General features: G+C 44.6%; 2 protein-coding genes across 11 annotated transcripts in view; one reads left to right on the plus strand and one right to left on the minus strand.

The window, feature by feature from the left end:
- Positions 1–576: 576 nt before the first annotated feature.
- LOC149241467 (calcium-transporting ATPase 5, plasma membrane-type-like) overlaps positions 577–27,723 on the plus strand; it is a 375,751-nt gene continuing 348,604 nt past the window's right edge. For 2 of the 9 annotated variants that reach the window (XM_089373984.1, XM_089373988.1), the window contains exon 1: positions 581–1,335. In XM_089373984.1, the coding sequence (XP_089230110.1) occupies positions 1,183–1,335 (153 nt within the window). In that variant the 5' untranslated portion in view covers positions 581–1,182. Of the gene's footprint in view, positions 1,336–4,405; positions 4,606–27,723 lie in introns of those variants that run through there. The other 7 variants (XM_089373986.1, XM_089373985.1, XM_089373992.1 and 4 more) reach the window with 7 other exon arrangements.
- LOC149241468 (uncharacterized) lies at positions 3,383–4,508 on the minus strand. Of its 2 annotated transcripts, none has more exons than XM_089373994.1 (4): positions 4,198–4,508; positions 3,977–4,042; positions 3,861–3,900; positions 3,383–3,672 (listed from the first exon to the last, which is right to left on the minus strand). In XM_089373994.1, exons 1-4 carry the CDS (start codon positions 4,219–4,221, stop codon positions 3,575–3,577), a joined length of 228 nt encoding a protein of 75 aa, XP_089230120.1. In that variant the 5' UTR covers positions 4,222–4,508; the 3' UTR covers positions 3,383–3,574. The 2 variants fall into 2 exon arrangements, with proteins under 2 accessions (XP_089230120.1, XP_089230119.1); XM_089373993.1 differs by having other exon boundaries at positions 3,383–3,765; positions 4,198–4,505.

Below are 27,723 nucleotides of genomic sequence, written 5' to 3' on the forward strand. Positions count from 1 at the left end.
AAACTATCATAACCTTTCAGTGTTTTGAAATATATTATTTTATATTTATATATGTAAATTTTTTATTCTCTGAATATTTAATTGTTATAATATATATTTAAATTTTTAGATCAATAATTTTCTAGATATTTAATTGTTATAATATATATTTAACTTTCTATATTTTTTTATTTTTAATTCAATATTAATTTACAATCGGTTATAAATTATTTTATATATATAAAATAAATACTAAACACCAACGGTATATATTACCTTTGTTATTATTTCAACTCACTCACTTAAAGAAATAAAAATATCAAATCAATAATCGAATCTTGTACTTCCTATCAACAAACTTGTACCAACAATAATATACTTTTGGTCAAATATTTTCCATGTACCAGTACACTTTCAAGCTCAGTGAAACCGACGTCCATAATTAAATCATGGCATCAGCGCCTCGCAAAATGCATCTTCGCCACCTTTATGACAAAACCTGTTTCCATGCAGCTTCCGCGAACCTTCGTAGAAGCGTCGCAATATTTAAGAAAGAAAAGACGGGGTACGGTTTATGCCTTTTCTCTGGCGTAAACAAGAAGATCGACTATTGTTTTCCTGATGATAGAGACAATTGCCAAACTGAAAAAAAGAAGTGTAGAGATGAAGCCGAGGGAACAGCAAATGCCCGTGAAAGACACAAGGACGCTGAAACTAAATAAGTTAACTCACAGTTTATCAGTCAGTGTCCTGGGAGAGAAGACATGAAGGGTTAAAGTATGTCAGCGAGATTCGAATTGTGTTGGTCCTCTACACAGATGCTTGCTTCGATTGTTAAGCTCTTAAAGTAAGGCCGACACCGGGAAAACAGGGGGTCCTCAAACGAATTACGCTTGGCCACTTTATTCAGGTCGAACCCAGTTTTATGGGCCGGATAAAAGCTTGATTCAGTGGAAGCCATAAATATATATCCATAAGATGTGCTGTGAAGAGGGGAACGTGAGATATTTCGGGTTCGAGTAAATTCTGAAAACAGTAAGCAGTCCTTTAATGTGACTAATACCATGCTTTAATGCCAGCTTTTCCTTCGAAAACGACGATATTAGCTTTAGTTTCGTGTTAAATTCTTGAAGGGTCACTGTAATTTGCATTGGAGGTTTCTAGCTGTGTTATTGTGGCCGGTGTCATCTCTCCCGCCCTGAAATGAACTCTGTCGGTCCCGGAAACCCGAGCGAATCTCCTTCCTCGGAGAAGCACGAGCGATTCGACAACAGCGAAGACAAACACGAAATACAGAGCGATGTTTTCAGTATCCCGTCCAAGAAAGTTCCAGTAGTGAGCCTCAAAAAATGGAGGGTAAGTATGCATATATTTGCATTTTTCTCTCTTTGAATGTTGGATGGAATTTCTTTGAAGGTTTTGATTGAGTGAACTCTAGCAGAAGTTGATTTTTAAATGGGTAGGTTCAGGGGTTTAGTTGGAGGAACTAAGTAAGAAGTAGAAGCAGAAACGTGGTTGGAACAAAAAGGATTAATTAATTCATTTAAAAAATTCATCGAGATCCTCTGTAGAAGCTATATAAAGCTTTATATTAACCAGAAATTCACAATTTTATACATATATACAGAAGTGTAGAAACTATATAAAGCTTTATATTAACCCGAAATTCACAATTTTATACATATATACAGAAGCGAAATTGATTACAACGCTGTAAGCCAGCCGTCTCAACCACGCAGGATAAACGCCCAAGTGCCAATAATCAGTAATAGCTTCCCAAACAAGACGGTTGCAGTTTGAAACTCTAAAAGAATTTGTACTTCTATGGTATTAAGTGTCTTCCATTTATATGAAAAATGTGAACATTTCATTACAGGAAAACTAAGCTGCTAAAGAGGTTTGCTATTGGCACCTACAAGGAAAATTTAAAGCCACATTGCACGAGAAGCTAAAACATAGATGTTCAAAGACATTAAGATACATTTGGAAGACACATAAAACAAAGCTTATGAAGATCATAAATGTACTAGATCATCCAGTTGTAAGGATCAGTCCAAAGGCATGACGATCATCTTTGTCGTTGTTGCATGTGGCCCACTCTTTGATGGTTTCTCAATTTCAAGATTGCTGTAACACCCAATGATGCACCAACATTTATTTTTACCAAGTTTTATTTATTATTGTTAATTTTATTTTGTTTAGTCTGGATTGTTAAAACAATTACGCTGAAAAGCCAGAACAGATGTTGTTAACTATTAATAAAAAGATTTTGATCTGTTTGTAAAAGAACTTGAGAATCAGTTAAATTAACTTCTGAAAACAGTTACAAATAGTGCCCCCATCTTTTTTCTTTCAAAGAGGAAATTGACAGAACCCTGAAGGGGTTGGGAAAAAGGAAAAGGGACTATATTGTGATTATTCTTCCTAGAGCTGGACAATTTAGCCAGTGGGGAAGAATTTGTGATAACAGCTGTAGGGTACGAGACTTGACGCTGGACATAGTTCTCATGCCCAAGGTACTAGATTGTTTATTCACTGTCACGAGTTGGAAGAGCTCGGAGGGGGATTCTGGACGTAATTGCCAGATTCGAGGCTAGGTGGAGAGAGCTTCCAAAACGAAGGAGTTACGTGCATGATTCAAAATCAACAAAAGAAAACGAATAATAGTGTTATTGTGTTCAATAATCATCAATAGGAAAAGATAAATTGTCTTCTTTTACATAATGAGCAATTTAACATGTTAAGTTAATTAGTAATGAGATTCTGTCACTCATAAAATTAGAAATATTGTCTTTAAATATATCTCAGTGCTTTCAGATTTTTTCCTATAGTCAATGCATAAAAGAAATAATAACCAAATTTTACTTCCCAACAATAAGAAATTGCAACAATTATTCTAAGTATCATTAAATGAATGAGTTACAATAGAAGAATCAATATCCCTTTTTCTTTTAGCGTAACTGTGTGACTGGAATTAAAATAAAAAAGAAAAAAAATTCATTGGAGAATTGTACACGAAAGTAAAAACTAATTATTTAGGGAATCTCATAAGCATCTCCCTATGTAACCATATCAGGGGAACATTACAGAATGATAGAGCCTTTCAAATTATATTTTGTATTGCAAGCAAATGATAGTTGCTAGGGTTTGTAGGCGCGGACGAGTTCTGGGAAGAACCCCCTGTGAGCCATTTACCCAGAACACGTTTCAACCCTAAACATTCAGAAATCGATAACTCTTAAACATAGCGGAAAGGACCAGATATGACTAATAGCTAAATATAATGATCAAGCATGGAACAACTATAAGCTAGTGCAAGTCACTATCGGCCAAACCAAACCACAAGGATGAATCTGAACTGCGGACTGCACCACGAACTGTTAAACCATTGCTTTCGATAAAATGTGAATCAAAAGACCCATAAAATATATATACATTCATAAACCCTCAAGCAAGAAGTGTACAATGAAAACCTTCATACCGAAACCCTTAATGGAAATTCATTAAAAACTATTGCCGGGCCTCTGACGAATATCCCCGAAGGCCATTGTTCCACAGTAGTAATAAATTACATCTTAAATCATAGCCGTAACATTCAGCCGACAAGGGTTTCAAAGTTCAGAATAAAAAAAATTATGTCTAAATCTGTTTCCAGAAACGAAAATTCCAAGACAGACCTGAGTAAAGACCAACCTGAAAACGAAGACAATGAGGTTTGGTAAGAGTGTAGAATGTCTCCAAAAACCCCTTGCCGGATATGGAGATTCACACCATTGCTAGACGTACCTACAAGTAGAGGATGCATAGAATGAGTATGGAACCCGAATCAGATGGAAACATTGCTAACAGTAAACATCCTTGCATTAAGGAAGAAATATTACCTGAGATGGGGCTTTCCGAATCTTGAGTTGTGAAGAATACCTGTGTAGAATAGTTTGCCTTAGTGAATGTTTGAGAATAAATTCTAGAATTCATCTTTTCTGAACTTGTGTCTTACCTCAAGTTGCCGCATGAAATTGATGCGTTCCTCCAGGAAATTGAGTCCATCCTTTGACGGTTTCACCTGTGCATAAGGGCAGTTAAAGAACGTCGAATCATGCAGACAAAATCTTTTACTAGGATGCACAATAATTACTAACAAAGAAACATAAATAGAAAGTCCTTGGATTAAGAATAGCTAAGGAATTGTTAAATGCCTTTGTCGCCATAAGAGGATACCTGTAAGCTCGATGAGACAGACATGGTGGAGAGTTTTCCCAAAACACCGCTCGGTCATCTTCTGTTGCTCCCACTGTTGCAAAGCTGAAGAGTAGCCTTGTATCATGACCAAATGACCCAAACCCTACCCATCCTATGCATTATTATGTCGAATAAACCCCAACTCATGAAGGCCGTAGATCTCATCCAATTCAACGTTGCATATCAAGCCATGTGCCGGAGTTAAGTCCCTTCTAATCCATCCCATCGACTTTAATGGCATATTAGTGGCATCAGTGGAAGGACCTCGGGGTTCTCTCCGTTTACATGGTGAAATGTTGGCAAGCGTATGCCAACGAGGAGGAACCTTTATTCTTGCAGGTATGAATGTACACAGTCATTAACCACGGCTATCAGCACATAACCTCGGTAATTTTGTCTGTTTGGTGTTAACAATTTTTTTTATTTTTTTTCTATGTTTAGTTGTGTTAGTTTGTTACAATTGTGATTTGCTAGAACGAGAAATTTATCATTTAGTGTTCTATCAGCCATGCTTCTTCGAGCCCAATTTTATCCGTTTGCAGCCCAACCTGCATTCATGTGTGATGGAGTCAGTTTGATGAGTAGTAAACATGTGTATAAACCAACACTTTAGGTGCATATTTGGGATTGTACAACGAAGGGCACGAGTTTAGATATTATCAACATTCTTTTCCACCCTTCAAGCGACCATCTCTCAAAGTTCTTTAATGGAGTCCTGGAACATCAATGGAATGCCAAGGAATTTAAATAAATAGTTTGGATAAATCTGGTGGGCTCCAGTATTGTAGCAATAATGCTACAACTCCTGGGGCTTCCTATCTCTAATTTTATCAACCCGGTAGTTCGTCCAAACTTGGAAGCGACGGTGCTGTATGCACAAGTACTAGCTCTTGTCGCAGCTGTCACTTGGTCAGCTGGCACAAGTCCGCTAGGGCTCAAGCCAACTTCTATATGCTCTCAGAAGAAGCTTTCTAAATGATGGACGAAGGCTATCTCAAGGGAAATTGATCTACTTTGCAAAAATGAACTGAAAGCCAACCAAAGCATGGAAACCCTAGTAAACCCTAATCTGACTAGTTTAACCTCTATGGTGCAATAGTGAGAGTGCAAATGTCTACAACTGATGCCATTACTTCTAATGATGTGAAATGCATGAACTCAAACTACTTCTATGAAAAAGAACATTGTTTTTGTATTTTTGCTTAAGTGGATGGAGTGATTATGAATTTGTTCCTTATTAGGGTTTGGCTGTGCAGAGGTGGTGCGAAGGGAGAGAAAGCTTGGGAAAGGTCAGGATGGCTAGGAGAGGTCCCAGAGGGTCCCTAGCATTAGTCCACAGAAGTCTACAACGTTCAGATGCTCGGCAACCAAGTTTGCAGGCTTCTACAGGATGTCTGCAGGGGATCCTACAGGAAACTAAGGGATTCTACAGGAAGTCTTCTAACTTCTATAGGATGTGCTGGAAGTGGAAGTTTTGGGTGATGGTGAAGTGATGGAATGGTTTGGGTGGATAGGTAAGGTGGAGATGGAGCTTGTGATGACTCAGGGGCAGAGGAATAAGATGGGGAGAGAGTGCACGGAGTTGGTTGGTGGATAGAAGGATGGCAGCAACGAAAGGTCAAAAAGATGAAGCTACGTGGCAATGGATGAGTTGGAAGGTAAACGAGCTGAACAGAGGTCGAGTAGGTGGCTTGAGGTGAGGTTAAGAAGAAGAAGAAGGGAGTAGGATGATATGGAGCAGTGTAAATAAAACAAATGACTTATGTCTTGCACCCAAAACGAGAATTCATTAACCAGTGCTACCTGTGCTATTAAATCAATAAACAGTGATGTAAATCATGAAGAAAAGTTGTGCATGGAATTGCAATGACGAAGTATGGCTCAAGAGCAAAAGTGCATGGAAGGATCCACGATTAAACCGACTGTGTTGCAGCTTGCATGAAGGTAGAAAAGACTGCGTTTTTTTTGGTGGTTGGTATAGACTGCACCCCAATCCCTAAACAGAGATGGCAGTGATCTCTAACAACCTTTTCTTGGAGCTCCGGTGGATTACAAACCTCCTATCCGAATCTAAATAGCTGAAAGTAATTTAATCATAAACCAATCCTACTCAATCCTATTAAAGAAATCAAATCAGCAAACTGTGTTCTTGAAATGCATATCAAAACAAGTAAACAAAGTGCTGGAAAGAAAGGTAAATAACACTACAAGAAGAGGAGATCTATTGCTCTCAGGTTGGGCCCTAAAATGAGAGCTATAGCTCCCTTAAAAGCTCAGAATTAGATCCAAATCTGCTTGCCTTTATTCATAATCAAAAGTCTAATGTCATGCCAAAACTGGCTTACAACAACAAACACCGAGCTATGCTCAAAAATTACAATATCAGTCCAAAAGTTCAAAAAGCTCCTAACAAAGGCTACGGCCTTCATATTTATACAAAATGAAGATCAAGTTGGCTTCCTCTATTCGTGGAGCTTGGCTGTCCAACTGAAAGTCAAACTGCTGTAAAACTGCTGATCCTGTAGAACGTGTTGGCTGCCTTTAAGCTCGGTGGGGAGAGCTGTTAGATCTCGGAGTGAAGGTGAAAATCACGAGGAGGGTCATCAAGACTGTGGACAACCTCCCTATGAACCCGCAATGTCACCTTTGCTGTCTCCTTGTCTCCTTTTGCGTGGTCTTTTGCTCTCTTTAATGCCAAGAACCTGAAATCATCATGTATTAGTCACATAGATATAATGCCTGCCCTTCTTCCTACAAACAACACGAATATACTAAGAAATGAATGCATAAGTGGTAAAATATGAATGGTTGAGCAAGGTAAGTAGGCCAATATGAGCCCAAATTGTACCAAAAATTGGGGCTCATCATCACCCCGCAGCTAAACTATTTGCTCATCCTTGAGCAACTTTGCTCCGGCTCCTCGTCCTTGGCCGAGAACTAGAGCTCGGAGCATGCTCTTCCTTTCTTGTTCTTGGTGGCCCTGCCTTTTCTGCCCCTGGCGGTGACGAGGGTGGCGCTTCCTCCCCCTTTTCCGTTTCCTTGAGACGGGCTTCGGAAGCCGATTGGCCTATCCTTCGTGTCCAGGAAGTTATTTTTGGGCTTCCCTTCTCGGGGGTGGCGATGTTTTAGAGGGGGATCTTTTACTGGGCGAAGTAGGGACACCCCCTGAAATGGTTTGGCTGCTGGGTGGAGGCTGCGGCTTGCCCGTGTTTATTCTCTTACTTCTCCTGGCTTCAAATGGTAGAGGGATCTCCCTCTCTCTCTTCTCCTTCGGCTTTGGAGGTGTACTGAGGGCGGCCAGCGTAGCTGCTGCCTCCTCTTCGAGAATACCAGCCTTCTCTTTCTTGCGTTTTGCTTTCTCAGAGCTCCTTGTAGAGGGCCCCTTCTTTTCAGATTTCCGGCTTCCTGTAGAAGATCTTTTCTGTACCAATTTTGGGCTTCCTGTAGAAGACCCTGCTTTAGCCACTCTCGGGCTTCCTGTAGAAGCCCCTGCTCTGGTAATTTTTGGGCTTCCTGTAGAAGCCTCTTTTTCAATGATTTTCGGGCTCCCTGTAGAAGCCCCTTTTGCCAATTTCGGGCTTCCTGTAGAAGCCCTTGTCTCTGTTTTCGGGCTTCCTGTAGAAGCCTGTTTCTGCTTTCCTGTAGACACGGGTGTCATCACCTTTTCTTACTTAGCCGCATGGGTTTTGCTTTTTGCCTTGGTTGCAGGTGCTGATGAGGTACTGGGGCTGATGTGGACCACCTCAGCTTTGTCCGTTCTGCTCTTCAACCTCTTTTCTCTTGCTGACAAGATGGGTGTGCCAACTTTTTCTTTGTCATCCTTTTTCTCATGCTTCTTCTTTTGTTCTTTCTTCTGCACTGTGGTCGGGGTCTTCTGGCCTTTTTCTCTCTTTCCCTCGGCCACTGCTTCGTGTTCCTCACTGCTGGAGGAACCCGTTTCTTCAATCAACATTTTAATGTCTCCATCTCTTGTCAAATTCCGGAATGATTCCATGAGAGGGGAACCTTATATGAATGCAGCGCATCCTCCACAAGAAGCTTGATCAACCCATGGTGGGCTATCTGATCTGGTATGCCCTCTTTTAGCTTTGTGGCACACTCAATTAGAGACTGCAACAGGAAATAAGGAATGCTCAGTTTTTGTTCTACAGGAAGATCAATCTGGTGTCTCAATTCAGTGAGCAACCGAAAGTGATATGCATACACGATGCTAAAACGGCCTTCACAAGTTATATATTTCATGATTTGCAAGCTGACTTCATTCCATGGTGGCAGCAAGCTGGTTCTTCGCACCCCATTTTTGTCCTCTGAGAATTCCTCCTCAGGTGAAAAGAATTCTTTCTTGGCTTGCTGGCTCAACTTTCTTTCTTCCTTATCCCATGGCAAACCCATCGGAAGTTCAGTAATCCGATTGATATATTGCGGGGTGAGCTTGAGGCTTAGACCTCTGAAGTTCACTATGGCCAGTGTCTTGGATTTCGGCTTCAGAGCCTGCAAAAATTCTTCTGCCACTTCATCATCGTACCCCTGCAATTTGTTACAAAAAGATATCCATTGAACCCGTGTGAAGAGCTCTACCACTTCCTGGTTTTCCCTTAATTTGGTTGAATCAGTGGGTTCTCGTCTTATAAAACCACCCGGCATGATAAAACAAGTTTCTTAACCAGAGGTGGTGATTGTGGAAGAGATTTTGGTTTACTGAGACAGAGCGTAGAATGTCATGCACATAACCCACAAAACTTATCCCTGAGGACTTAACACAGTTTAATTACTCGACATCCTGTAGAATGACAGTATAGGCACAGCAGACAACAATTTCACCGTTTCTCTATGACCAGACTGTGGACGACAATTCTGCCACCTTTAATAACCAGTTGCATGAAGAGTTCAGGGTTACCTCTTTAATTGGCCACCTTTTTACGTGAGGCACCCGCTTTCCTGTAGAAAACTGCGTTCCTGTAGCATGCAGCGTTCCTGTAGAATGACAGTGTTCCTGTAGAATGCAGCGCGCGATTTTCGGGAGAGACTGCAGTCGGTCTGCGCCTTGGGTGTGCTTCTCAATCGCTCTGATAGCCAAAGGCTCGGCGTATCACACTGCAGAAGGATCAGGATGGCCGCTCGAGTTCAAACCGGTGGTTGCTAAATGCATGAATGCAATCTAGCCGATTAGATTTTGAATTCGGCGGAATCCGTGGCGCGGGGGTGAGCTGTCCCCGCCGGACCGTTGGGTGACGTCACCCCATCATTTAACTGTGCGTTCACTTGCCGCCGCATCAATTCCCGCGGATCTGCCGCCGCCCCTTCTGTTGAACTCGTTTTCTCGACGGGATTTCTCTCACGTGCGTGCTGCCCATTCTTTTTGTCACGGCCGCCACCCATACATCCAACTAGACTATTGACTGGCCGACGTGGCCGGCCAACTGACCATACTGCCGCTCAACCCATTCACCTTTACACTTAAGCAATCAATCAAAGTAACATTCATGCAATCTGATGGAAGGAAGGGTCGAGACACTTACCTGCGTGGCTGCACACGATGTTTCGGCTCTTTGGACGCTGATGAGTCGATTTACCTGCTGCTGGCGAACTTACACAGGCCCGGAGGTCCATGTTCATGAGCTGCCGTCGATGGATAGGATGCTTCAGTTGCATGCGCCCACGTTTCACTTCATATGGCCTGCGCGGTGAATGGTATCCACTCCAGCAGGCTTAACTGTTACAGGACTCCCGCGGGATGTCTTGGAACAGTTCTTCCTCCTTGGGTGCATGCTGCACGACGATGGATGGCCTCACGATCATGCTCTCGGAGCTTCAGGCTGACTGTGATGAATATGGTGGGAGATCTCTAACGCTTTTTCCATTTACAATTTGCTTTTCCTCGAGACTCATCGATTTGCTTTGCTGGTGCATGTACTTTGTTGCATGTCGACAAGGATGGTGGAACAAGATAACAACAATGTGCATGGTTGACAACAGTGGCATGCAGGCGTCCAAACCGATCCTTAGCCGTTAGATCTCCTCATGAAATGAATTCTGGCCCGTTCTGAGCTTCTACAGGAAGCTTCCTGTAGAAATACAGCGCTTCCTGTAGAAAGGATGCGTTCCTGTAGAGAGTCTGCACCTTCCTGTAGAAGATCTGCATCTTCCTGTAGAAACTCTGCATTTTCCTGTAGAAAATCTGCGTCTTCCTGTAGAAGACTCAAGCTGTAATAAAATTGCACATACCTTGGAGAAAATGAGGATTCTTGGAGGAGGTGCTGGTGAGGTGTCCTGGCTGCATGATGAGGACCCTTGGCTTTGAGTTGAGAGGCTTCCTCTCCTCCATAGAACACCTGCATGCAATTTTACATAATGAATCTACTGACCTTGTTTTTTTTTCCTTTTTTTTGAAAGATAACAGGGGCGCCTCATTGAGGTTTTCACCCTTGCCATCTGCCTTAAGCGCCTCAAAGAGGTTTTCACTCAAGGATCTTTTTCCAATCTCTTTTTTCTTTTTTCTTTTTTTTTTGAAAAGACAATAGGGGCGCCTCAATGAGGTTTTCAACCCTACCACCTGCCTTGGGTGCCTCAGAAAGGTTTTCACCCAAGGATCTTTATTATTATTATTATTATTATTATTATTTTTAGATTCTTCAGGGTATGCCCAAAGCAGAGGTAGAACCCTTCTCTATGACCAACATTGCCTTCTCCATAGTTTTGATGAACTCTTGTCTTGAGGGAGGCTTCCTGTAGATCTTCAATCGATGCCCATTGACAAGCATGGAGATGGCTTCCTCATCAATGGTCCTAATAAGCACAGATCCATTGTCATGACATTTTTCCACTGAATATGGCCCTAGCCATCTGGTTCTCAGCTTCCCCTTGAAATCTTTGTATCTGGAGTCATACAACAAAGCCCAATCTCCCGGCCGAAATTGCTTGTCATGGAGATGTTGGTCATGCCACACCTTTCTCTGAAGTTGAACCACTTCTGAGTGAAGGAGGGCCTGCATTCCAGGCCATTCAGCTGCAATAGCCTTTCTTGTTGTGCATGGCTGAGATTTAGGTCCAGCTGAGCTGCCATCCTCAAAGTGTTGTATTCAAACTCAATGGACAACAAAACTTTCTTCCCATAGACCAGCTCATAAGGTGTGAAGCCGGTGGTGGTCTTCCAAGTGGTGTTGTAAGCCCATGTGGCTTCAACCAGGCGATCTGCCCAGTCCTTTCTGCTGCTGCTCACCACCTTAGTCAAGATCCCTTCTAATGCTCTATTGGTGACTTCCACCTGCCCATTTGCTTGAGGGTGATAGGGGGTGGAAGTCCTATGCTTGATCTTGTGATGAGCTAGTAGATCTTCAACCAGGTTGGAGGTGAATTGGCTCCCTTGATAGGTGACCAGCTCTCTTGGATAGCCAAACTTATAGAAGATGTTTTCTCTTAGGAACTCGGCCACCTTTTCTTCTGTTGCTGCTTTGATTGCTTTGGTCTCTGCCCACTTTGTTAGGTAGTCAGTGCACACAATGATGTAAGACCTTTGCCTCGAAGGAGGGTTGATTGGGCCCACAAAGTCCATACCCCACTTCTCAAATGGCTCAAGAGTCACCTGAGGTTGGAGAGGCATCTCATCCCTTTGGGTCGGTTTCCCCATTCTTTGGCATTGGTCACACTGACTGACATATCTTCTGACATCTTGATGAAGTGTGGGCCAATAGTAGCCTGCCTGCAGGATCTGGAAGGCAGTTCTCTTTGCTGCAAAATGTCCTCCACAAGGCCCATCATGACAAGTGAGGAGGATATCAAAGACTTCCTCCTCCCTTACACAACGCCTTAAGATCTGATCGGGGCCAAGCTTGAACAGATTGCTCCCGATCCAAGTAAATGAGGCACTTTTTCTGATGATTCTGCTCTTCTCTCTGGAAGATAGGTGCGGAGGGAACTGTGCTGAAACAAGGTAGTTTGCTATATCAGCAAACCATGGAGAGAGTACTGAAATAGCAAACAGATGTTCATCGGGCATCTGGTCATCCACCGTTCCATCCTCATCTGCAGACAAATCCAATCTAGACAAAAAGTCAGCAACAACATTTTCTCTACCTGGTTTGTCAACAATGGTCAAATCAAACTGCTGCAATAAAAGTAACCATCTAATAATATGAGCATTCACATATGGTTTATTCATTAAATATCTAATTGCAGCATGGTCTGTATGTACAAAGGTTTGATAGCCAGTAATATAATGTCGGAACTTGTTCAGTGCATGGACCACAGCCAAGAATTCTTTCTCGGTTACAGTGTAATTCAGCTCAGCTTTGGACAAGTTTTTGCTAACAAAGTAAATGGCATATGGAAGTTTTTGCTCAACTTGTCCTAAAGCTGCACCTATGGCTTTGTTCGAGGCATCGGTGTGGATGTGGAAAGGTAGGGCCCAGTTTGGACCTCTCAGGATTGGGGCTGACACCAACTTGTCCTTCAATTCATTTAAAGCCCTCTGGCAATCGTCAGTCCATTTAAACTCCACATCTTTTGCCAACAGGCCAAACAATGGCGAGGCTAGCTTGCTGAAATCTTTAATGAATCTCCGGTAGTATCCTGCTAATCCCAAGAAACTCCGAACATCCCTTACCTTTTGAGGAGGTGGAACCTTCTTGATGAGAGCAATTTTGTTAGGATCCACCTGCAACCCTTGGCAAGAAATGGTATGGCCTAGCACGGTCCCTTCAGTCATTAGGAATTCACATTTTTCAGGACTAAGGGACAAGTTCATCTCGATGCATTTGGTTAGGACTTTTCCCAGATTGGACAATGCTTCCTGAAAGTTGGCCCCATAAGGAGTGAAGTCATCCATATAGATTTCCACTGCATCATGGACCAGCTCCGAGAAGATGCTCAAAACAGCTCTCTGGAAGGTAGCAGGAGCATTGCATAGCCCAAAGGGAAGGACTCGGTAGGCAAAGGTACCCCAAGGGCTAGTGAAGGTGGTCTTATCTTGGTCTTCCGGGCTGATTTGGATTCGGTTGTACCCGCTAAACCCATCCAGGAAAGAGAAGAACTTCTTTCCTGCCAGTCCATCCAACACTTGATCTATGAAAGGTAGAGGGAAATGGTCTTTCTTGGTAGCTTTGTTCAGTTCTCGGTAGTCCACACAGATTCTCCATTTCCCATTTTTCTTGGGAACCAACACCAGAGGGGACACCCATTCACTATCTGAGATGGGGTAGATGAATCCGGCATCCAACAGTTTTTGCAATTCTTCCTTGACAATGTCCTTAAGGGCTGGATTCATTCTCCTCTGGGGTTGCCTAATCGGCTTACAATCCTCTTTGATGTATATGTGATGGGTACAAACCGAAGGATGGACTCCTTTCATCTCCTTATAGCTCCAAGCAAAAGCATCTAGGTGACTGGCCAACAGGCTACACAACTCCTTTTCCCGGGAAGGAGATAGGGAGGAGCTGATCTTCAACGTTCTCTCAGGGCCGAACTCCACATTCTTGACTCTGGGAGTGACAGGGTTGGTTGTACAAAGATCCACTAAAGTGCTAGCTTGGGCATCCTCCACCAATTTCTCTAAGGATAGTGTACTGGAAGGTGGATTCCGGATCAAGGTCTCAATCAAGTCATCCTCGGTTGGGGGGTCTCTTCTAGTGGTCTCTAAGGTGCACAGAGGTGCTGAGTACACCTCGTCTTCCTCTCCTTCCTCTAACCTGAGTGGTAAGTCATGCTCTAAGGAGGGTTGGGCAGTGGGGTATAGGACTAGCTGCTTGGACATAGGACCATTTTTGATGGTCATATTTCCTGCACGACAACTTATGTAGGCATCTGCAGTGGCTAACCAAGGCCTTCCCAAAATGAGAGGATATCCAGTAAGCTTTGCCTTGGGTTGCAGAACCAAGAAATCTGCAGGATATTCCCAAGAGTCGATAGAGACCAAGACATCCTCCACAATCCCTTCGGGAGTCACAGTGGAGCGATCTGCTAATTGCAGTACTGTCGAGGTCTTCCTCAAGGAACCCTGAAGATTGAGTTTGAGCATGGTATCCCTGGTCATCACATTAATGGCAGCCCCTAGATCGATTAAGGTGTGAGGTATGATGGTGCCATTGATGTGGACATCTACTACAGGACTTCCAGGATCTAGGTACTTTGGGCAGATGACTTGTCCTAACATAAGGTCAGACAGTTGTCCTATGACATTGATGGTTGAAGCATCTTTCTTCCGCCTGCCTGGGTGTTTGAAACACTTTTCCTTAACCAGTTTGTTGTATATTGGCACATCCTTGATGGCTTGGAGAAGTGGTATTTTTACACACAACTGCTTGAGCTCACCCAGAAGCTCATCCTCCTCTGGGTTGGGTTGTGTGGTGGCTGTTAGTCTCTCAGGAAAAGGTGGAATAGCCTTTGGTTCACTTTCCTGTTTATCTTCCTCATCCTCTGGGGGAGGAGGTTGGCGATCTGGTAGAGTCTTTCCAGATCGAAGGTTGATCTCCTGGATCTCCACAGCATAGGTAGGGCATGAGGTTTCCCCAGTGTATACCTGTTGGGCCTGTCTATTGTTGGGGTTCGGGTTCGGTTGAGCAGGCATTTGAGGTTGCCTTGGAGGAGCAGGAGGTAATGGCTGAGGTTGAACCGGTGGTGGAGGCAAAATGGCAGGAGGAGTGTTGTACTGGGGCCTCCACCCCGACTGAGGTGCATTCCATTGAGGCTGTGGCTGGGCATGTGAATGATATGAATGAGAAGTAGGTTGAGTAGGGTACTGAGGTGGATAAGACCATGGAGGAGGCATGGACCAGGAAGGATGAGCAGGGGGACCCCAGGAAGGCATAGGAGTCGATTGGTTGGGGCTGTAATAAGCTTGAGGTGCCCCTTGCATTCCCTGCTGATAAGGTCTAGATCCTTGTGGCCTCCTTTGGTTGAGGTAATAGAGAGGTTCAGTGGGAGCTTCTGTCCCTTGGTACATGGCTTTAAACCCAGGTAAGGTTGGACACTAATTTGTGGGATGGTCCTCCTCACAAACGAAACATACTTCAACCGAATGCAATGGGCATTCGTTCTTAGGGTGTCTCCTTGTGCACCTAGGGCAGAAGACAGCCAAGGCTCTCTCAGCTTCTTCTTTCTTCTGCTGGATTCTGAATGTGTCCAGTTGCATGGAAATGGTCTGTCTCACCTCACTCTTGAGATCTTCTAATTGATTTGCAAGCTCATGTTTGGAGAAAGGGACACTAGTTGAGAGGAGGTTTCCCCTACCTCGTTTCCGAGCTGCCCTGGAGTGGTTTCTAAACACAGTCTTGATGTCCTCATAAGGCAGTTGGTAAATGTCCCCCCCAGCTAACATGTGAAGGGTATCTAAGAGGTCTTCAGGGACTCCTCGGAGCAGGACCAACTTGAGGGATTCAAGGTCAAGTGTGCACTTGGCCCGCTTATAGCTTAGTTGGAACCTCTCCTCATAATCCTCTAAGGACTCATCATTTCCCATGGTCATCCGAAAGATTTCTCCCTTGGTTTCCTTAGACCTACAATAATCCCTGTACTTGGTATTGAAAGCTTGCTGCATCTGAGCCCAAGTGGTGATACTATTCCCAGGTAAGCCCATGAACCAGCGTAATGCTGCATCCTTAAGAGTTGAAGGGAAGAGTTTCAGCTTTTGTTCATCTTCAGTATAGTCATAGGTTCTACAAAGGACAGCAAACTCAAACAGGAAGGTATCAGGATCTTCAGTAGTCAGTCCATGGAAGCGAGGTAAGGCGGAGGGGCTAATGTTCTTCATTTTCATCTCTCCATTGGTCTCTCGGATGGGGAAGGCACCTTCTATTCTCTCATCTTCTCTTCTATTGTATGCCATAGCTTCAGATGGAGTGGTCTCTAACTCTTCTTCTACTATAGGATCTTTGTATATCTCGGGATGTTCACCTATAGGTTCTTCTGGGTCACTGTCACCAAAGAAGAGAGAAGGGTGACTCAGTGATGTGGTGGGGGTGTTGGGTAGGAATTTGCCTGATTTATCTCGGTTCCTACGAGGCATGAAATGGAAAAGACTTTCTTTTTTTTTATTGTTTTTGCTTTTTTCCTTTTGTACCTGCAAAACTGAAACAGATTGATCTACAACTAACTACAAAGATGCAGAATTAAACTGAAAGCAGGAAAGAACTAATCTACTTTGGTCAAATGAAATTGCAGAAATGAAACACTAGTCTACGCTTGCAGAAATGAAAGGCTAATCTATGAAAGCAGGAAATGTCTATGCTACTTTTGCAGAATGGAAATGAAAGAAACTACTTAGCAGAAGGCAAGAGTAAGAAAATAGAAGAAAAGAAACAATTACTAATACTCTGACGCTTCCCCGGCAACGACGCCAAAAAGGATGGTGGGCTCCAGTATTGTAGCAATAATGCTACAACTCCTGGGGCTTCCTATCTCTAATTTTATCAACCCGGTAGTTCGTACAAACTTGGAAGCAACGGTGCTGTATGCACAAGTACTAGCTCTTGTCGCAGCTGCCACTTGGTCAGCTGGCACAAGTCCGCTAGGGCTCAAGCCAACTTCTATATGCTCTCAGAAGAAGCTTTCTAAATGATGGACGAAGGCTATCTCAAGGGAAATTGATCTACTTTGCAAAAATGAACTGAAAGCCAACCAAAGCATGGAAACCCTAGTAAACCCTAATCTGACTAGTTTAACCTCTATGGTGCAATAGTGAGAGTGCAAATGTCTACAAATGATGCCATTACTTCTAATGATGTGAAATGCATGAACTCAAACTACTTCTATGAAAAAGAACATTGTTTTTGTATTTTTGCTTAAGTGGATGGAGTGATTATGAATTTGTTCCTTATTAGGGTTTGGCTGTGCAGAGGTGGTGCGAAGGGAGAGAAAGCTTGGGAAAGGTCAGGATGGCTAGGAGAGGTCCCAGAGGGTCCTTAGCATTAGTCCACAGAAGTCTACAACGTTCAGATGCTCGGCAACCAAGTTTGGAGGCTTCTACAGGATGTCTGCAGGGGATCCTACAGGAAACTAAGGGATTCTATAGGAAGTCTGCTAACTTCTACAGGATGTGCTGGAAGTGGAAGTTTTGGGTGATGGTGAAGTGATGGAATGGTTTGGGTGGATAGGTAAGGTGGAGATGGAGCTTGTGATGACTCAGGGGCAGAGGAATAAGATGGGGAGAGAGTGCACGGAGTTGGTTGGTGGATAGAAGGATGGCAGCAACGAAAGGTCAAAAAGATGAAGCTACGTGGCAATGGATGAGTTGGAAGGTAAACGAGCTGAACAGAGGTCGAGTAGGTGGCTTGAGGTGAGGTTAAGAAGAAGAAGAAGGGAGTAGGATGATATGGAGCAGTGTAAATAAAACAAATGACTTATGTCTTGCACCCAAAACGAGAATTCATTAACCAGTGCTACCTGTGCTATTAAATCAATAAACAGTGATGTAAATCATGAAGAAAAGTTGTGCATGGAATTGCAATGACGAAGTATGGCTCAAGAGCAAAAGTGCATGGAAGGATCCACGATTAAACCGACTGTGTTGCAGCTTGCATGAAGGTAGAAAAGACTGCGTTTTTTTTGGTGGTTGGTATAGACTGCACCCCAATCCCTAAACAGAGATGGCAGTGATCTCTAACAACCTTTTCTTGGAGCTCCGGTGGATTACAAACCTCCTATCCGAATCTAAACAGCTGAAAGTAATTTAATCATAAACCAATCCTACTCAATCCTATTAAAGAAATCAAATCAGCAAACTGTGTTCTTGAAATGCATATCAAAACAAGTAAACAAAGTGCTGGAAAGAAAGGTAAATAACACTACAAGAAGAGGAGATCTATTGCTCTCAGGTTGGGCCCTAACCTGAGAGCTATAGCTCCCTTAAAAGCTCAGAATTAGATCCAAATCTGCTTGCCTTTATTCATAATCAAAAGTCTAATGTCATGCCAAAACTGGCTTACAACAACAAACACCGAGCTATGCTCAAAAATTACAATATCAGTCCAAAAGTTCAAAAAGCTCCTAACAAAGGCTACGGCCTTCATATTTATACAAAATGAAGATCAAGTTGGCTTCCTCTATTCGTGGAGCTTGGCTGTCCAACTGAAAGTCAAACTGCTGTAAAACTGCTGATCCTGTAGAACGTGTTGGCTGCCTTTAAGCTCGGTGGGGAGAGCTGTTAGATCTCGGAGTGAAGGTGAAAATCACGAGGAGGGTCATCAAGACTGTGGACAACCTCCCTATGAACCCGCAATGTCACCTTTGCTGTCTCCTTGTCTCCTTTTGCGTGGTCTTTTGCTCTCTTTAATGCCAAGAACCTGAAATCATCATGTATTAGTCACATAGATATAATGCCTGCCCTTCTTCCTACAAACAACACGAATATACTAAGAAATGAATGCATAAGTGGTAAAATATGAATGGTTAAGCAAGGTAAGTAGGCCAATATGAGCCCAAATTGTACCAAAAATTGGGGCTCATCATCACCCCGCAGCTAAACTATTTGCTCATCCTTGAGCAACTTTGCTCCGGCTCCTCGTCCTTGGCCGAGAACTAGAGCTCGGAGCATGCTCTTCCTTTCTTGTTCTTGGTGGCCCTGCCTTTTCTGCCCCTGGCGGTGACGAGGGTGGCGCTTCCTCCCCCTTTTCCGTTTCCTTGAGACGGGCTTCGGAAGCCGATTGGCCTATCCTTCGTGTCCAGGAAGTTATTTTTGGGCTTCCCTTCTCGGGGGTGGCCGAAGTTTTAGAGGGGGATCTTTTACTGGGCGAAGTAGGGACACCCCCTGAAATGGTTTGGCTGCTGGGTGGAGGCTGCGGCTTGCCCGTGTTTATTCTCTTACTTCTCCTGGCTTCAAATGGTAGAGGGATCTCCCTCTCTCTCTTCTCCTTCGGCTTTGGAGGTGTACTGAGGGCGGCCAGCGTAGCTGCTGTCTCCTCTTCGAGAATACCAGCCTTCTCTTTCTTGCGTTTTGCTTTCTCAGAGCTCCTTGTAGAGGGCCCCTTCTTTTCAGATTTCCGGCTTCCTGTAGAAGATCCTTTCTGTACCAATTTTGGGCTTCCTGTAGAAGACCCTGCTTTAGCCACTCTCGGGCTTCCTGTAGAAGACCCTGCTCTGGTAATTTTTGGGCTTCCTGTAGAAGCCTCTTTTTCAATGATTTTCGGGCTCCCTGTAGAAGCCCCTTTTGCCAATTTCGGGCTTCTTGTAGAAGCCCTTGTCTCTGTTTTCGGGCTTCCTGTAGAAGCCTGTTTCTGCTTTCCTGTAGGCACGGGTGTCATCACCTTTTCTTGCTTAGCCGCATGGGTTTTGCTTTTTGCCTTGGTTGCAGGTGCTGATGAGGTACTGGGGCTGATGTGGACCACCTCAGCTTTGTCCATTCTGCTCTTCAACCTCTTTTCTCTTGCTGACAAGATGGGTGTGCCACCTTTTTCTTTGTCATCCTTTTCCTCATGCTTCTTCTTTTGTTCTTTCTTCTGCACTGTGGTCGGGGTCTTCTGGCCTTTTTCTCTCTTTCCCTCGGCCACTGCTTCGTGTTCCTCACTGCTGGAGGAACCCGTTTCTTCAATCAACATTTTAATGTCTCCATCTCTTGTCAAATTCCGGAATGATTCCCATGAGAGGGGAACCTTATATGAATGCAGCGCATCCTCCACAAGAAGCTTGATCAACCCATGGTGGACTATCTGATCTGGTATGCCCTCTAGCTTTGTGGCACACTCAATTAGAGACTGCAACAGGAAATAAGGAATGCTCAGTTTTTGTTCTACAGGAAGATCAATCTGGTGCCTCAATTCAGTGAGCAACCGAAAGTGATATGCATACACGATGCTAAAACGGCCTTCACAAGTTATATATTTCATGATTTGCAAGCTGACTTCATTCCATGGTGGCAGCAAGCTGGTTCTTCGCACCCCATTTTTGTCCTCTGAGAATTCCTCCTCAGGTGGAAAGAATTCTTTCTTGGCTTGCTGGCTCAACTTTCTTTTTTCCTCATCCCATGGCAAACCCATCGGAAGTTCAGTAATCCGACTGATATATTGCGGGGTGAGCTTGAGGCTTAGACCTCTGAAGTTCACTGTGGCCAGTGTCTTGGATTTCGGCTTCAGAGCCTGCAAAAATTCTTCTGCCACTTCATCATTGTACCCCTGCAATTTGTCACAAAAAGATATCCATTGAACCCGTGTGAAGAGCTCTACCACTTCCTGGTTTTCCCTTAATTTGGTTGAATCAGTGGGTTCTCGTCTTATAAAACCACCCGGCATGATAAAACAAGTTTCTTAACCAGAGGTGGTGATTGTGGAAGAGATTTTGGTTTACTGAGACAGAGCGTAGAATGTCATGCACATAACCCACAAAACTTATCCCTGAGGACTTAACACAGTTTAATTACTCGACATCCTGTAGAATGACAGTATAGGCACAACAGACAACAATTTCACCGTTTCTCTATGACCAGACTGTGGACGACAATTCTGCCACCTTTAATAACCAGTTGCATGAAGAGTTCAGGGTTACCTCTTTAATTGGCCACCTTTTTACGTGAGGCACCCGCTTTCCTGTAGAAAACTGCGTTCCTGTAGGATGACAGCGTTCCTGTAGCATGCAGCGTTCCTGTAGAATGACAGCGTTCCTGTAGAATGCAGCGCGCGATTTTCGGGAGAGACTGCAGTCGGTCTGCGCCTTGGGTGTGCTTCTCAATCGCTCTGATAGCCAAAGGCTCGGCGTATCACACTGCAGAAGGATCAGGATGGCCGCTCGAGTTCAAACCGGTGGTTGCTAAATGCATGAATGCAATCTAGCCGATTAGATTTTGAATTCGGCGGAATCCGTGGCGCGGGGGTGAGCTGTCCCCGCCGGACCGTTGGGTGACGTCACCCCATCATTCAACTGTGCGTTCACTTGCTGCCGCATCAATTCCCGCGGATCTGCCGCCGCCCCTTCTGTTGAACTCGTTTTCTCGACGGGATTTCTCTCACGTGCGTGCTGCCCATTCTTTTTGTCATGGCCGCCACCCATACATCCAACTAGACTATTGACTGGCCGACGTGGCTGGCCAACTGACCATACTGCCGCTCAACCCATTCACCTTTACACTTAAGCAATCAATCAAAGTAGCATTCATGCAATCTGATGGAAGGAAGGGTCGAGACACTTACCTGCGTGGCTGCACACGATGTTTCGGCTCTTTGGACGCTGATGAGTCGATTTACCTGCTGCTGGCGAACTTACACAGGCCCGGAGGTCCATGTTCATGAGCTGCCGTCGATGGATGGGATGCTTCAGTTGCATGCGCCCACGTTTCACTTCATATGGCCTGCGCGGTGAATGGTATCCACTCCAGCAGGCTTAACTGTTACAGGACTCCCGCGGGATGTCTTGGAACAGTTCTTCCTCCTTGGGTGCATGTTGCACGACGATGGATGGCCTCACGATCATGCTCTCGGAGCTTCGGGCTGACTGTGATGAATATGGTGTGAGATCTCTAACGCTTTTTCCATTTACAATTTGCTTTTCCTCGAGACTCATCGATCTGCTTTGCTGGTGCAGGTACTTTGTTGCATGTCGACAAGGATGGTGGAACAAGATAACAGCAATGTGCATGGTTGACAACAGTGGCATGCATGCGTCCAAACCGATCCTTAGCCGTTAGATCTCCTCATGAAATGAATTCTGGCCTGTTCTGAGCTTCTACAGGAAGCTTCCTGTAGAAATACAGCGCTTCCTGTAGAAAGGATGCGTTCCTGTAGAGAGTCTGCACCTTCCTGTAGAAGATCTGCATCTTCCTGTAGAAACTCTGCATTTTCCTGTAGAAAATCTGCGTCTTCCTGTAGAAGACTCAAGCTGTAATAAAATTGCACATACCTTGGAGAAAATGAGGATTCTTGGAGGAGGTGCTGGTGAGGTGTCCTGGGTGCATGATGAGGACCCTTGGCTTTGAGTTGAGAGGCTTCCTCTCCTCCATAGAACACCTGCATGCAATTTTACATAATGAATCTACTGACCTTGTTTTTTTTTTCTTTTTTTTGAAAGATAACAGGGGCGCCTCATTGAGGTTTTCACCCTTGCCATCTGCCTTAAGCGCCTCAAAGAGGTTTTCACTCAAGGATCTTTTTCCAATCTCTTTTTTCTTTTTTTTTTGAAAAGACAATAGGGGCGCCTCAATGAGGTTTTCACCCCTACCACCTGCCTTGGGCGCCTCAGAAAGGTTTTCACCCAAGGATCTTTATTATTATTATTATTATTATTATTATTATTTTTAGATTCTTCAGGGTATGCCCAAAGCAGAGGCAGAACCCTTCTCTATGACCAACACTGCCTTCTCCATAGTTTTGATGAACTCTTGTCTTGAGGGAGGCTTCCTGTAGATCTTCAATCGATGCCCATTGACAAGCATGGGGATGGCTTCCTCATCAATGGTCCTAATAAGCACAGATCCATTGTCATGACATTTTTCCACTGAATATGGCCCTAGCCATCTGGTTCTCAGCTTCCCCTTGAAATCTTTGTATCTGGAGTCATACAACAAAGCCCAATCTCCCGGCCGAAATTGCTTGTCATGGAGATGTTGGTCATGCCACACCTTTCTCTGAAGTTGAACCACTTCTGAGTGAAGGAGGGCCTGCATTCCAGGCCATTCAACTGCAATAGCTTTTCTTGTTGTGCATGGCTGAGATCTAGGTCCAGCTGAGCTGCCATCCTCAAAGTGTTGTATTCAAACTCAATGGACAGCAAAGCTTTCTTCCCATAGACCAGCTCATAAGGTGTGAAGCCGGTGGTGGTCTTCCAAGTGGTGTTGTAAGCCCATGTGGCTTCAACCAGGCGATCTGCCCAGTCCTTTCTGCTGCTGCTCACCACCTTAGTCAAGATCCCTTCTAATGCTCTATTGGTGACTTCCACCTGCCCATTTGCTTGAGGGTGATAGGGGGTGGAAGTCCTATGCTTGATCTTGTGATGAGCTAGTAGATCTTCAACCAGGTTGGAGGTGAACTGGCTCCCTTGATCGGTGACCAGCTCTCTTGGATAGCCAAACTTATAGAAGATGTTTTCTCTTAGGAACTCGGCCACCTTTTCTTCTGTTGCTGCTTTGATTGCTTTGGTCTCTGCCCACTTTGTCAGGTAGTCAGTGCACACAATGATGTAAGACCTTTGCCTCGAAGGAGGGTTGATTGGGCCCACAAAGTCCATACCCCACTTCTCAAATGGCTCAAGAGTCACCTGAGGTTGGAGAGGCATCTCATCCCTTTGGGTCGGTTTCCCCATTCTTTGGCATTGGTCACACTGACTGACATATCTTCTGACATCTTGATGAAGTGTGGGCCAATAGTAGCCTGCCTGCAGGATCTTGAAGGCAGTTCTCTTTGCTGCAAAATGTCCTCCACAAGGCCCATCATGACAAGTGAGGAGGATATCAAAGACTTTCTCCTCCCTTACACAACGCCTTAAGATCTGATCGGGGCCAAGCTTGAACAGATTGCCCCCGATCCAAGTAAATGAGGCACTTTTTCTGATGATTCTGCTCTTCTCTCTGGAAGATAGGTGCGGAGGGAACTGTGCTGAAACAAGGTAGTTTGCTATATCAGCAAACCATGGAGAGAGTACTGAAATAGCAAACAGATGTTCATCGGGCATTTGGTCATCCACCGTTCCATCCTCATCTGCAGACAAATCCAATCTAGATAAAAAGTCAGCAACAACATTTTCTCTACCTGGTTTGTCAACAATGGTCAAATCAAATTGCTGCAATAAAAGTAACCATCTAATAATACGAGCATTCACATCTGGTTTATTCATTAAATATCTAATTGCAGCATGGTCTGTATGTACAAAGGTTTGATAGCCAGTAATATAATGTCGGAACTTGTTCAGTGCATGGACCACAGCCAAGAATTCTTTCTCGGTTACAGTGTAATTCAGCTCAGCTTTGGACAAGTTTTTGCTAACAAAGTAAATGGCATATGGAAGTTTTTGCTCAACTTGTCCTAAAGCTGCACCTATGGCTTTGTTCGAGGCATCGGTGTGGATGTGGAAAGGTAGGGCCCAGTTTGGACCTCTCAGGATTGGGGCTGACACCAACTTGTCCTTCAATTCATTTAAAGCCCTCTGGCAATCGTCAGTCCATTTAAACTCCACATCTTTTGCCAACAGGCCAAACAATGGCGAGGCTAGCTTGCTGAAATCTTTAATGAATCTCTAGTAGTATCCAGCTAATCCCAAGAAACTCCGAACATCCCTTACCTTTTGAGGAGGTGGAACCTTCTTGATGAGAGCAATTTTGTTAGGATCCACCTGCAACCCTTGGCAAGAAATGGTATGGCCTAGCACGGTCCCTTCAGTCATTAGGAATTCACATTTTTCAGGACTAAGGGACAAGTTCATCTCGATGCATTTGGTTAGGACTTTTCCCAGATTGGACAATGCTTCCTGAAAGTTGGCCCCATAAGGAGTGAAGTCATCCATATAGATTTCCACTGCATCATGGACCAGCTCCAAGAAGATGCTCAAAACAGCTCTCTGGAAGGTAGCAGGAGCATAGCATAGCCCAAAGGGAAGGACTCGGTAGGCAAAGGTACCCCAAGGGCTAGTGAAGGTGGTCTTATCTTGGTCTTCCGGGCTGATTTGGATTTGGCTGTACCCGCTAAACCCATCCAGGAAAGAGAAGAACTTCTTTCCTGCCAGTCCATCCAACACTTGATCTATGAAAGTTAGAGGGAAATGGTCTTTCTTGGTAGCTTTGTTCAGTTCTCAGTAGTCCACACAGATTCTCCATTTCCCATTTTTCTTGGGAACCAACACCAGAGGGGACACCCATTCACTATCTGAGATGGGGTAGATGAATCCGGCATCCAACAGTTTTTGCAATTCTTCCTTGACAATGTCCTTAAGGGCTGGATTCATTCTCCTCTGGGGTTGCCTAACCGGCTTACAATCCTCTTTGATGTATATGTGATGGGTACAAACCGAAGGATGGACTCCTTTCATCTCCTTATAGCTCCAAGCAAAAGCATCTAGGTGACTGGCCAACAGGCTACACAACTCCTTTTCCTGGGAAGGAGATAGGGAGGAGCTGATCTTCAACGTTCTCTCAGGGCCGAACTCCACATTCTTGACTCTGGGAGTGACAGGGTTGGTTGTACAAAGATCCACTAAAGTGCTAGCTTGGGCATCCTCCACCAATTTCTCTAAGGATAGTGTACTGGAAGGTGGATTCCGGATCAAGGTCTCAATCAAGTCATCCTCGGTTGGGGGGTCTCTTCTAGTGGTCTCTAAGGTGCACAGAGGTGCTGAGTACACCTCGTCTTCCTCTCCTTCCTCTAACCAGAGTGGTAAATCATGCTCTAAGGAGGGTTGGGCAGTGGGGTATAGGACTAGCTGCTTGGACATAGGACCATTTTTGATGGTCATATTTCCTGCACGACAACTTATGTAGGCATTTGCAGTGGCTAACCAAGGCCTTCCCAAAATGAGAGGATATCCAGTAAGCTTTGCCTTGGGTTGCAGAACCAAGAAATCTGCAGGATATTCTCAAGAGTCGATAGAGACCAAGACATCCTCCACAATCCCTTCGGGAGTCACAGTGGAGCGATCTGCTAATTGCAGTACTGTTGAGGTCTTCCTCAAGGAACCCTGAAGATTGAGTTTGAGCATGGTATCCCTGGTCATCACATTAATGGCAGCCCCTAGATCGATCAAGGTGTGAGGTATGATGGTGCCATTGATGTGGACATCTACTACAGGACTTCCAGGATCTAGGTACTTTGGGCAGATGACTTGTCCTAACATAAGGTCAGACAGTTGTCCTATGACATTGATGGTTGAAGCATCTTTCTTCCGCCTGCCTGGGTGTTTGAAACACTTTTCCTTAACCAGTTTGTTGTATATTGGCACATCCTTGATGGCTTGGAGAAGTGGTATTTTTACACACAACTGCTTGAGCTCACCCAGAAGCTCATCCTCCTCTGGGTTGGGTTGTGTGGTGGCTGTTAGTCTCTCAGGAAAGGGTGGAATAGCCTTTGGTTTACTTTCCTGTTTATCTTCCTCATCCTCTGGGGGAGGAGGTTGGCGATCTGGTAGAGTCTTTCCAGATCGAAGGTTGATCTCCTGGATCTCCACAGCATAGGTAGGGCATGAGGTTTCCCCAGTGTATACCTGTTGGGCCTGTCTATTGTTGGGGTTCGGGTTCGGTTGAGCAAGCATTTGAGGTTGCCTTGGAGGAGCAGGAGGTAATGGCTAAGGTTGAACCGGTGGTGGAGGCAAAATGGCAGGAGGAGTGTTGTACTGGGGCCTCCACCCCGACTGAGGTGCATTCCACTGAGGTTGTGGCTGGGCATGTGAATGATATGAATGAGAAGTAGGTTGAGTAGGGTACGGAGGTGGATAAGACCATGGAGGAGAGGCATGGACCAGGAAGGATGAGCAGGGGGACCCCAGGAAGGCATAGGAGTCGATTGGTTGGGGCTGTAATAAGCTTGAGGTGCCCCTTGCATTCCCTGCTGATAAGGTCTAGATCCTTGTGGCCTCCTTTGGTTGAGGTAATAGAGAGGTTCAGGGGGAGCTTCTGTCCCTTGGTACATGGCTTTAAACCCAGGTAAGGTTGGACACTAATTTGTGGGATGGTCCTCCTCACAAACGAAGCATACTTCAACCGAATGCAATGGGCATTCGTTCTTAGGGTGTCTCCTTGTGCACCTAGGGCAGAAGACAGCCAAGGCTCTCTCAGCTTCTTCTTTCTTCTGCTGGATTCTGAATGTGTCCAGTTGCATGGCAATGGTCTGACTCACCTCACTCTTGAGATCTTCTAATTGATTTGCAAGCTCATGTTTGGAGAAAGGGACACTAGTTGAGAGGAGGTTTCCCCTACCTCGTTTCCGAGCTGCCCTGGAGTGGTTTCTAAACACAGTCTTGATGTCCTCATAAGGCAGTTGGTAAATGTCCCCCCCAGCTAACATGTGAAGGGTATCTAAGAGGTCTTCAGGGACTCCTCGGAGCAGGACCAACTTGAGGGATTCAAGGTCAAGTGTGCACCTGGCCCGCTTATAGCTTAGTTGGAACCTCTCCTCATAATCCTCTAAGGACTCATCATTTCCCATGGTCATCCGAAAGATTTCTCCCTTGGTTTCCTTAGACCTACAATAATCCCTGTACTTGGTATTGAAAGCTTGCTGCATCTGAGCCCAAGTGGTGATACTATTCCCAGGTAAGCCCATGAACCAGCGTAATGCTGCATCCTTAAGAGTTGAAGGGAAGAGTTTCAGCTTTTGTTCATCTTCAGTATAGTCATAGGTTCTACAAAGGACAACAAACTCAAACAGGAAGGTATCAGGATCTTAAGTAGTCAGTCCATGGAAGCGAGGTAAGGCGGAGGGGCTAATGTTCTTCATTTTCATCTCTCCATTGGTCTCTCGGATGGGGAAGGCACCTTCTATTCTCTCATCTTCTCTTCTATTGTATTCCATAGCTTCAGATGGAGTGGTCTCTACCTCTTCTTCTACTATAGGATCTTTGTATATCTCGGGATGTTCACCTATAGGTTCTTCTGGGTCACTGTCACCAAAG

Source organism: Pinus tabuliformis, chromosome 8 (genome assembly GCF_031772625.1).
Source record: "Pinus tabuliformis cultivar Carrire ecotype Pingquan chromosome 8, CPIR1, whole genome shotgun sequence".
Classification (NCBI taxonomy): domain Eukaryota; kingdom Viridiplantae; phylum Streptophyta; class Pinopsida; order Pinales; family Pinaceae; genus Pinus; species Pinus tabuliformis.

Bases quoted from the DNA above. Each gene is read 5' to 3' on its own strand.
- LOC149241468 (XM_089373993.1), bottom strand. From the start codon at position 4,221: ATGTCTGTCTCATCGAGCTTACAG. The intron at 3,901-3,976 runs GTAAGACACAAG...TATTCTACACAG, and splicing joins ATTTCATGCGGCAACTTGAG to GTATTCTTCACAACTCAAGA. The intron at 3,766-3,860 runs GTAATATTTCTT...CTCTACTTGTAG, and splicing joins TTCGGAAAGCCCCATCTCAG to GTACGTCTAGCAATGGTGTG.